Here is a 12,296-nt window from a genome sequence, read left to right as displayed (position 1 = left end):
CCTTCAACACTTACATCTTAATTTAACTCATTTCTATTATTTTATATTTCACCACAAGGCTTGTGGTTTACAGGTAAGGTACAGGTGTCTGTCTCCTCCGGCAGCTACATGGTATCTCTCACTCTGTCTACTCTCTCCTCTCTCTGTTTGGAATTTCTGCCTTACCCTATTCTGTGCTGCAATATGCCCAAAGCAGCTTCTTTATTAACCAATGGTATTCACAGCACACAGAGGGGAAACCCAAATCAACCTCCCTAGTATTGGGATCAAAGGTGTGAGCTGTTTTTCTTTTAGACATTCAATCTTGTGTAGCCCAGGGTGGCCTTGAAATCCTGGTCTTTTCTGGTTCATCCTCCCAAGTGTTGGGATTAAAGATGTGTGCCACCAACTACAGTTAACTAGTGGCTAGCTCCACCCTCTGATTTCCAGGCAACCTTTGTCAGAAACAAACAAAATACCACATTTTCTTTTCCCAGTACCATAAAATTTCATAATATAAAAAGTATTTATAATAGTCCAAGCAATACACACTGAAGTAAAGATGTCCAAGATGTAAAATCCTTGTGCCTGCTAAGTTTTTTGAGTAATCAAGACTTGTACCTGGCAAATGGCTATTTCAGAACTGAGTAGACCATAGAATGTAGAAGAGAATCTAGTGATATTATTTCAAAAATGAACAGTATTAAACTGTTCCTTAACTATTTATCTTTATACTCAACTCTCATCAGAGGCTTGCTTTTGTAGTATAGTAAATGGTGGTCAATATAGACTCACAACTGGTCAAACTGCAGTAAACAAAACTGAGAAGTACTTGGCTCTAGCTGGGACATCTCTATCACACTTCCACCCCAAGGCAGGAAGACTTTTAAGAGCTAGAGGTATGGAAGGACTTCTGTGGAGTGTTTTCTGGACATGACAGGGCCGTTGCACACATGAACTCACAGTGACCGACCAAATGCACAAGATTGGCACATATCAAATTGCCAAAATTCCAGCAATGGTGGACATTTCACTCCTCCCTGGCTGATGAATTTTGCAGTTCCTGACTGCTGGGACGGGGGGGGGGGGGGGTGTAAGTTTTCTTCAAGGATTCAGTGCCTGATAGGTTATCCATGATCCAGGAGGCGGCCTATAACAATGGACATAAGGTAATACTAAATGGGTTCAATCAGTGGGTTTAAAAAAATACATGGCCTTTGGAGGGAAGTGTTAGTGAGCCATAGAAAGAGTAAGAAGGAAAGGAATCTGGGGTGATTGTATTCATGCAAAAATATCTCTGACAAATTAATTTTGCTTTGTTTTCTTGAGAGGGAAATGTCCTTCCCACTAAGCCTGGGGGCTTGAGTTTGATCACTGGGACACACCACGAAAATAATCAATTTCAGAAAGTTGTACTCTAACTTCCACATGCACACACACAATGAAATAAAAATGGTTAAATAGCTTTTTTTAAATTACAAAGACCTGCTTACTCCCCACCCCCAATGTCAGGGTATACTGATGTGTTCACAGCCATGAGTTAATGTTTAATACAGTTTACTGGAATCCTATGCCTTATCATACTGAAATTTTATGAGAACATGGAATAGAAAATTTATGTATTTTCTTGTTTTACATTTATCAAAAACATTTTTTCATACACTATATTCTGACAATGGTTTTCCCTATCCCTACTCCCTCCAGACCCTTTCTACCTCTTGCCCACCCAACTTGCCTCCTTTCTCTCTTTAGAAATCACACAGACTTTCAATTTTGTTTTTTTTTAAAGAACATAAAATCCAGGATCACGTCGATATTAAATCCCAACATTCGCGATGAAAGGCAAAAGGACTACCATGAGTTTGAGTTGAGGTGAGCCATTCCAAGCCAGCTTTAGTTAGTGTGATATCTGGTCACACTGATAAAGGGGTAGAGAGATATCTTATCAGTTAGTTAAGAGCAATTACAGCTCTGTATAAGACCTGGGTCAGTTTCCAGAACCCATATGATGGCTCACAGGAACCTGTAACTCCAGTTTCAGGGGATCTGATTCTCTCTTATCTCTGTGGGTATCTTCATTCACATCACACACACACACACACACACACACACACACACACACACACACACACACACACACACACACACAAACATGTAAAATGATTATTTGCTTTGACTCAACACATTATTTTTTGCCATTTATGTAGAAACTGAATACAGGAGCAAACAGCTGTAAGACTAATACTTTGCTTTTTCATAAGTGCAACTTTTTAATAAAAATTTACATTTAGATAAGATAAACAATCTTCAGATTTTTGAAACTTTAATAAGATTTTAAAAACATGACTTTAAACTGAAAAACACACATTTTGCACAGAAATATTGTAATATGAATCAACTCCAACTCCATTTGAAAACATGTGAATCAAATTACAGTTTTAGAAGTTAGTAATTCACATTTAAGCAAGTTAGCGCCTTGCTGAATTCAGCCATTGTAAAAAAGAGACTTAGTGCATATTTTAACAGTACACTGTGACTGTGTGTACTATTTGTTGGTTTTTCACCTTATTAAAGAAGAGTATGTTTTGGAAAGTTGGTAAATAACAGCTAACCTCCTATGACAATGTGGAATTTCCAATGGTAACAGTTACATTTTGTAACAGAATACTTTCTATAGATTTCTTTCCTATCTTAAAATTTAAAAAGCAATCATTGTAAGGATTGCGTCAACATCAATTTAGCAGAGGAAGATCAAACTTTATTGAAACTGCTTGCATACAAAATATATTGCACTATAACCAAACAAATGTCAACATAAAATCCAATCTGTTGTCGCTAATATGTACAGAGAATATTGCCCAAGAGCAGTTACATTACAAGGTCATTCTACCTTGGTTAATTATCTACAGTATTTTAAACTGAACAGCTTACAGATGATGTGTGCAAGGTACCAATTTCTGTTTTCAAATACTATACATTCCCAGAATAAATAACTAGAAATCAACATGAATGTTTGGCAATACTTTTTAAAAGACCTTTTAATATTTGTGAAACCATGTGCAGTTTGTTACCATTTTATATGTTTATTTGTATGCAAGGAAAAGTAAATGAAAAATGAAAATTGAAAGAAACAAATTCACAAAGTATATCAGAGGCAGAACTTCGGTTTGTACGGCTCTGTACAGATTCAATGGTACCCCTACTCGGAGTTATTTTTAAGAAAAATATAACATCTCAGAGTGAAGGTCCTTCACATATTTTTCTTCAGTAAATTTCATTCATTAAAAAAAGCAAAAAAAAACTCAAAAATAAGACTCAACACATCAAAAAAGAAAAAAAAAATTACTTGTTAACCAATCCTATGTCTGCTTTCAATTCTGCTTATACATTAGACTTCATATTTCAAAGTTACAAAAAAAATTAATCTGCTTTCAATGTTTCTCAGACAAAGTACCTCTATTTCTGAGGGTTATTATGTGTTCATGAAAATGACCTTCATATCTTTCCAAAATAAGCTTTAACATAAAATATGAATGAAAAACAAAATTTAGGGAGGACAAAAGAAAAAGTCTCTAAGTTGAAATTCATCATCAGGCCAAAGAGCAGGCATATCCTAACTTTTGACCAGGAAGATTTGCAAGTAGCTGAAAACATTTTTAGCCTCTCCCAAATGAAAAGATAGTTATTTCTTTTCCTGTCTATACAGAAAAATTACACATCCCTTCCAATAACACTATTTGTCATACTTCAGTGCAACAAAACAGAAACAAAAAAAAAAAAAAACAAGTCCTAGTCTTTATACTGCCTAAGCTGATGTTTATGTAAAGAAAAAATATGGAAAGCATGCATTCTTATATAAAGTACTAATGTTTGACAGGGTTTGCTACATCTTTAACATTTAGTGTTTCCAACTTATCTTCCCTGAACTCTGCATCCAAATATAATATTCCTACCTGCCAAGATATAAAAAAGGCACAGATCATACAACTTTTTTTTTTTTGCTAATGAAAATGACAAATGTCACAAGACACACATTTCAGAGTCCACTAAAATACTGGAAAGTGGACCAAAACATAAACTGACACAGGACACAAAATGGCACAGAATTTCATGGAGACTTTAAATGAGACTGAAGACAGAGATCTAGTATGATTACCACAAATGTGATTTACTCAGAAAAACTGAAATGTACTGCTGAGTTATAGCCCAATGCAGGAAAATGGTCCTAGTTAATAAAGACCACTGCTTAGTATTTTTTTTTTTAAAAAGTAAAATCCTGCCCTGAAGTTTTAAGTGTACTTAAAAGTTACACTTCAAATTTCAAGATCATTTTGTGCAAATCTGGAAGATTGTTTTTTTATGGCCAATATCAAAAAATTCTTTGCAGAATTTGTGTTCATTTCATGCTCTGTGCCATCTTGCCTACTACTTGTCTTTGGCCTAACAAAGTTTTCTAAAATGGAATAAGAATTACAGAAATGGTAGAGGAAATACAACTTCAGAATTATGCATTTTAGGGTACTCCATTCACGAGCGGTTGCTGCCCATCCACACTGTCTGGCTTCTCCTTCTTCTGGTTACGATCTTTACCCATGCGCAGCCGGTTACCTTCACTGGAGGCATTCTGTAATGGTTTAGTTTGGACACTCCTTTCATTATTGCAGTCAACTCTAATCTAAAATAAGTTATAGTTGATATATATATACACACACACACACACACACACACACACACACACACACACACACACACACCAGATCCTACGTGAATGGCCTGACAATAATGGAAGTCTGAAATGGGACTTACACATGTTAAAGGGAAAATAGAGGCAAATGGACCTCTGAGTTCTAGGTCAGCCAGAGATATATAAGTGAGGCTCAATCTTAATAGAAGGGGATATGGAAATAAAAACAGAACTCTATTAAAGCATGGTAGCCTCTTTATTGATTTAGGTTTTCAAAACACTGTTCCTTAGCTGGAAAACAGTGGTCATCTCACTGTGTCAAATCTAAGAAAAAAAGGCCTAAAGTTTATATTCTCCCATTTTATATTCTTCTAAGCAAACAAAAATAGTGAGGTCATTTATAACATTACTATTACTGGCTACTAGAAGATATATATGCTATATGCAGAATATCTAGCATACCATATATACACACATACACAGCACAACTCACAATATCATTATATTTCAAAATGAATGTGGGAAAACTAAGAGAGACACAAAATAATGTCTTATTACAGTTTCACCAGAATGAACTCAACCAACCCATTCATGAACTAACTTTAGTTCCCACCTTTTACTCTGTCATCAGTATAATAAGCTTTTCTATACCAAAATCTCCATCTGATCCTCTAGAAACTTCCTTTGTAGCTGCTTCAAAGTCTAAATAATGGGGGACGGGAAGATGGCTCAGTGGTTAAGAGCCCCTGATGTTCTTGTAGAGGACCTGGGTTCAGTTCCCAGTGCCCAATGGTATCTCGCAACTACCTGTAATTCCAGTTCCAGGGGATCCAATGCCTGATGCACCTATATACTCATACACATAAAATAAATACATTTAATGAATAAAAAAGACATTTTAAAATTCTAAATAATGTTCTAGCATAAATTTCTGGTCTTTGTATCATCAGTCTGTATCAACTGTAGAAAAACTGTAGGTGCTGAATTCTAGGAACTTGTACTTCAGGAAGAATAAGATGGCCCTATAACTTGAGTGCTGAAAAATAGAATGAGAAGAGGAAATCTGGAAACAATGATTTGGAGAACTAGAATCCTAGAAAGGCATAAAAATTAATGTAATTTAAAAATAACATTCTAAGGGACATAAACTATTTTAAGTGTCAATGCTGAACACTACTAGTCTTTTTTATTCTAGTTCTTTAGAAACTACCATTAAGTTAACACTCCCTTAGATTTGGTATGAATTCTAAAGAAGGTTCTAATATAAAAAATTTGAGTTGAAATTAGCTAAGAATGTATACTGGTTTCTAGTCAGAACTCTATTTCTTGGTTTAAAAATTTAGAGTTAACAATTACAGATAAAATGAAAGAGAACATGAATTCTGAGAATCATATACCAATGTTTGAATGAATAATACTCCACCATATGCTAGCTAAATGATTGTGGGCACTGAACCTCAGCTTCTGTTTACTTACCTATAAATTAGATAATAAACTTCTTATCTCAGTGGATTACTGTAAGATTAGGTGAGATAAAATACAGATGAAGTACTTAGTAAAGGTGCCTAGATGTGTTCAGGGAGTAAATTTGAAATCACTTAGCAACTGGTTAAGCATTGACAAAGCTACTTGAAAAGGGGTTCTCAGACTAGACTGTGCGTGTAAATGAATAGCTGACCCATGGGGCATGGAAAATATTTAGATACTTTATGTCTTATCTTATCATGACTATGAGACAGATAAAGATAATATGCTATCCATGCACTTAAAAAGGAAAGGGTAGCTGACTTTAGTCACTTAGAACATTTCCTTTAGAATATTCTTTTTTTTTAAAGAGAGTTAGAGAACCACCAACATGGTCTTAAAATTATAATGTGGATGCCAAAGTATTCACAAATATTTAAGGTCACATATTCTCTAGAGAAATCCTCATATTTGCATATTTGTCTCAAAGTACTAAGACTGTCCACAATTGTACCACTTCAGAAAAAATTTAATATACTACAAATTTATTATCTTTGAACATGTTTAAAAATAAAGTAAAATAACCGCTCAACTTTCAAATGGCCACATTCAAACTACTTAGATGAAAAGAATCACCTAAGTTTTACCTGCAAAGATCCATCAGCTGTTCTTCCTTTAGCTTCTCTTGGATTACGTGGACGATTATCTGTTCGGGAATGATCATCATTTCCTGTATGAATATTTTTAGAATGTCAACAGTTAGTGACTCTAAACCATTTGCTTTAAATTGTTTATTTTCAGATTCCCCATTTAGGCCAATAATAGAAGCTAAAATGTAATGGAAAGTCTACCAATTCCAAATATACAACAGTTAATAATAATCTATTCTCCTAACAAAAAACCCAAAATATTCTGAAGGTATTATTTTATGAATCAATAGGTCAATCTGGATTAAGAATCAGATGCTGATTAGAAACCCCAAATAGTATGAACCAGTTATCATTATTTATTCATAGATTCCAAAAATCATAAAGAAGGTGTCATTTGCTATGAAGATAAGTACAAGACAGGTTATATCAGCAAGATTTACTTTTTATTCAGCTTCAAACAGTTAACAGTATACCATTAATCTTTATTTTTCTTTAAAAATATTATATTTTTATTAATTTATTTTTGGGTGGGTATATGTTGGGGTACATATACCACAGCTTACATGTAGAGCCAGAGGATAATATAGTTAAGAGTCACTTCATTCCTTTCACCATGTGGGGGATTGAACTAGGGTTTCAGGTTTGGAAGCCAAGTACCTTTATCTGTTGAGCCACCACACTGGCCCTTAACCTTTACTTTTCAGTTATGTAAACCACTATACCTTTGAAGCCTCCTCCTCTTCCTCTTCCTCCTTGTCCTCTTCCTCCCCCGCCACGCCGCCGTCCATCTCCTCTGCGCAGGAAGCTCTCCCTTTCTTCCTCTGTTGGAGCTAATGACCAATCACTGAGTTCGTCTCTGTGGTCAGATTCTGTTTCAGAAGCATTTGATGCTTCAGAATTAGTTCCTATCGAGAGTTAAAAGTTATATACCATTGTCTGATTTTAAAAAGAGGTTAACAGAAGCTTCCAGAGATGAAGTTTCAGGGGTAATTCAATATTCTTCCCAATTTAGAAGCCTACCAAAGAATATACTCATCTTCTATGTTTAAAAACAAGTAATTTTAAATTCAAAATGAAGGGCTTGCCATATCTAAAGTTATTTTAGTTATAATATTTCTTTTAAAAGAAAAGGTGTTTTGTTAGCTATCTAAGTTCAGACCTGAATGTGCCATGTCTTTAAATAACCGTGATCATGAAGGGAAAATTGTCTTTAACACAATACTTTGATAATCAAAACTTGAATAATGACAGCTTTTAATATTAAGTACAGGGACAGAAGAATGTATACATTTTGGCCAACTCTAAAAGGGGCCAATAACGGCCACCATGACATTTATGTCTCAGGGAGGAATCTCTTGTGGGATTATCCCCAATAAAAGGGGATATGCATTCCTGATGCAAGACCCACAGTCTTCCCTCCCACTCTCAGTGGACTGACTGAACAAAGGCTCACTATAAAACATCTCATTATGTCTGAGGTTTAATGACATAGGGGATTGGGAGTGGGGGAAAAAGATCTCCATAGTGAGGTGGAAATTTATTGGTCAAAAGAACTGTTGGGAGAAGGGTTAAGGTTATGTTCAAGGCTGGCCTTAAGAGTAGGTGTCTCTCCCCACTCTGAAATATCAACTCTACTACCTCTCTCTCTTCCTCTGTTGGAGCTAATGACCAATTATAGCTTCACCATTATAGCGTCACTCCTGTGGATCTTGAAGGCTTTTCCATCTTAAAGAGTTCCCTTTTGAAATGCAAATATTGGTGAGATGGATTATACCTTATACCATCATTAGCAAGTTACATAGTAGATACACAGTTGAGCAAGAAAGACAGTAGGAACTCGTAGGTGGGCACTGGGTTCACTGAAAGTTACTGGGAGAAAAGAAAGAAGCACGGACAGAAGAGCTGGGAAGGCAAAGAGACACTTCGCCTACTTCTTGACTGTGCCTAGGGCTGACTTTGGCCATGCCACTCAAAATCACCTTATGAGCCACAGGATGCAGACCCCTGATTTACACAGTCCATCCAGCAAGTATGACCAGCACATGCCTGACAAAAAATGAGCCACAGTACACAAATGAAAAAAGTTTTGGCTATACAGTAATAAAATCAGGAGAGGTCTTAGGTCATCAACACAAAAGGGTGTAAGCAGATTTATCCCCAATAAGAATATGGACAGAACTCACAACTGCCCTGTGAACTATGTGTGTCATTAGCAGGCTTTCACTCTACATGTCTCTTGAAACACAATTTGACCCACTGTGAGTTGGAAACCATGTAGTGAGAAATTGTTATAATGGAGTTCTAATGAATAGTAGAAATTAGCAGCTATTAAGTCTAGGAACAGATAAAGTTACTGAGGAAAATGCTTAGTTTGTACCTGAAGTATATCCAGGACCGCGTCTGCCGTGCCCCCTATTTCTGTAAGGTCTACTACCTCGACCCATTCCTTGACCATCATCAGTCACATAGCCTTTTTCCTTATCTGTACGATTTGGTGGTGGTCTAGAACTAGCTCCAATTTGTCGCAACTGCTCATCAATTTGTAATCTCTCCAAACGCAACTGGTCTACTTCCTATTTAAAATATACAAGATAACAGTAAAAATAATTTGACATTTTACTTAGTAATACCTTTCTCCTTTTCATCAGATAAAAAGTATACTGGAAATATTTGACTTTCAGTTCTAAATTTATAGTAAACACTGTTAACACAGAATTATCAGGAAATTGAATGGTCTTAAAAAGAAAATTACTATTGATACACTTACTGATGGTAAGACTTAGAGGTATAACAAAAACACTCACTTTTAAAGTTATATTGAATAAATTTAAGGTTGAGTGATTTGGCACTACTATTCAATTAGTCTATGGATAAGGCAGAGATATGTTAGTTTGGGGACTTTTTGATGTAAGGTTGACTAAAACAATACTAAAAAGTATGAAAATAAAGATAAATGACATACATTTAAGGTTTAATCAACTAACTTTAAAATAATCACACATTATAAATGAGCTAAATAAAATTATTTTTTCAGATAATTTAATTTACAAAGTATTATGCTTGGGTATTTTTTAAAGAACATGTATTAAGGACCACTTATTTTGAATGAACTAAAAGTGCTAATATTCCTTTATATTAAGGGGGAGAACCCTAGGTCTCACATCAAAATACCTAGAACTCACATCATGCCTTGAATACCTCTTAAAATACTAAAACTCTGCTTAAACAAATATAACAAATATGAATTGAGTTGAACAAAATAAAATCAACTCCAAAATCCACTGACAGATCCTTAAACACAGTGTGTGCAATAATTTGGATTCTGTTAAATCCAGATGAAACTTCATATTAACCCTTGACTTTCTAACATACCCATGAGCATCTCACTTATTAGCTAGATCTTTAACTACAGCAAATATTCAGTGTATCAGTCAAGAAGAGGCCACAAAATCTAAGTTGTCAAAATCTTCGTTCTGACATCTGGGAAAGAAAAAGAGTCAGACTAAGAACAAATTCACAGTGAATTTTACTTGTTCTCTAAACCAGAATCTTTAATAAACTGGGTAGGGAAAAGGAAAGGCTATAGCTAAGTGAGTGGCTCTCCCTAAAAGTATATTTCTAGCTCATGGAATGTGTTATCTAGATATTGAATAACAAAATGAATTCCAGGGTTATTCTACTTAGGCAAAGCAGTTAGTTTTGGTGAGATGCCAGACCCAACCAAAAGATGATTTGGTGATGGAGAGCATGGCAACGGGACAGCTGCCAATAATCAGACAAGATGTTTAATAGAGAAAAATAAATTAAAATATCTAAGAAAGAGCATTAATTGAAAAAAACAAGGACATGATACAATGCAGTCCTTTCTATCTAGTAATTATTTTAGCTAACATTATAAATGAAAACACATACAACAGATTGCACATAAAACACACTGTCCAACAAAAAATAAATAAGCAAATCAAAGTGGCATCCTACCCATGCAAACCTTGCTGGATGAAACCTTCCCACATTTACTTATTAACTGACCACGATTAAGAATGAACAAAATGACCAGGTACTGCACCGTTTTTCCTTTCATTCTTACTAGCAGACTCATTCACATTTTATTCTTTTAAGTCAGCAAACACGTCTTGAGATAGTATCATAAATGAAATAGAACTTAGATTTATTTTATAGATTTTTTTTAAAAGACCTATGTAATAATTCTGGTATTAGGTATTTTTTCAGAAATAAGACATTATAAAAATGAAAACAGTTAAGATTTCATTTCATTAAATTTTATGACATTTGTGCCAAAGGGAATTTGAAAAAGCATTTAGTGTAGGGAAGTGACTTGCCTAAAGTCACATAGTTCATAGTTGTATTGCCAATCCCGTGCTCTTTTCACTAATAGCCTCCGGGTTCCTACTTCCCAGCTTGCAAACTAAAGGAGGCATAACAGTAACAACAGTAAGATGAGCATATACAATAAGACACAGTAGTTTTTATTTTGATTAACATAATATAGAGAAAAGTATGAAGGGTAAACATTTAAACAGAAGATAATGACATGCTAGGATTTCCTTAATAAATGACATAAGAGGGACAACAAATGCAAGTGCTATAGACACAAAATTTAGATTGAAAACATCCACAAAAACTAGAAGGTTCAACTATATTGAAGATTATGTATACACACACACACACACACACAAAGAGGATATATACACACAAATATATATCCTCTTAATATACCTCTTAATATAGTTGAACCTTCTAGCTTTTTTTGTACACACACACACCCCTAAGTTGACTCTAAAGGTTTAACAGAAGAATAACCATAAATATAGGAATATATTAAAACTGGGATATTAGCCCTAAGATTTACAATGAAAAAAATTACAAAAAATAAAATCAAGAAATGAAATAAAACAATGTGAATATTTATTACTTTTTACAAGATCATACATTGTTATGCATAGCTCAGAGAGATCATAGTTTTGGAAAGATTTACTATACAGCTTGTAATAACTTAGCACAAGAAGATTAGAAGTTAAAAGTCATCCTGTTCTTACCTTTAAATAGTTCAGATGATAATCCAAAAGAACAGTGGCATTAGCGATGCTGTCTTTTGTTCCCACAAAAACAAATGGTACCATTCCCTGAAAAAGAAATTGGAAGAGTAAACCTAAAGAACTAGTGATGATTAATCTAAAAAAAAAATGACAAAACAACACAACACACACACACACACTCACACTTAATCTGTACCATAGGGTCTGCCAAGTAACAAGCAAACAAACATCTATTTAAAATATAAATCAATATGTAAAACCAGGTTTTACATCTGAATAAGGGCAGATCAATATAGTGATTCCTTAAAAACCGTAAGGTTTTAAAAGACTATCATTTAATGTTGGCAAAATAACAAACATACTAAAAATTATATAAGCTTTAATGAGATGTGTAGTGTAAATAAGAATACTTATGTTTTGATCAATTTACTATAAGTTATATCTAAATCAAATCTAGTTTAA

General features: G+C 34.5%; 1 protein-coding gene across 15 annotated transcripts in view; it reads right to left on the bottom strand.

The window, feature by feature from the left end:
• Window positions 1–2,715: 2,715 nt before the first annotated feature.
• The window catches only part of LOC121437316 (synaptic functional regulator FMR1), a 41,957-nt gene continuing 32,376 nt past the window's right edge, over window positions 2,716–12,296 (bottom strand). For 4 of the 15 annotated variants that reach the window (XM_041637177.1, XM_041637183.1, XM_041637189.1 and 1 more), the window contains 5 exons: window positions 11,835–11,921; window positions 9,155–9,350; window positions 7,500–7,682; window positions 6,775–6,857; window positions 4,760–5,509 (listed from right to left, as the gene is read on the bottom strand). In XM_041637177.1, the coding sequence (XP_041493111.1) occupies window positions 5,393–5,509; window positions 6,775–6,857; window positions 7,500–7,682; window positions 9,155–9,350; window positions 11,835–11,921 (666 nt within the window). In that variant the 3' untranslated portion in view covers window positions 4,760–5,392. The other 11 variants (XM_041637178.1, XM_041637184.1, XM_041637182.1 and 8 more) reach the window with 7 other exon arrangements.

This window comes from Microtus oregoni, unplaced genomic scaffold (genome assembly GCF_018167655.1).
Source record: "Microtus oregoni isolate MIOR12 unplaced genomic scaffold, Mior012 000052F_000, whole genome shotgun sequence".
Classification (NCBI taxonomy): domain Eukaryota; kingdom Metazoa; phylum Chordata; class Mammalia; order Rodentia; family Cricetidae; genus Microtus; species Microtus oregoni.
Note: the sequence above shows the minus strand (reverse complement) of the source record. Positions and strands in the feature narration are given on the sequence as shown.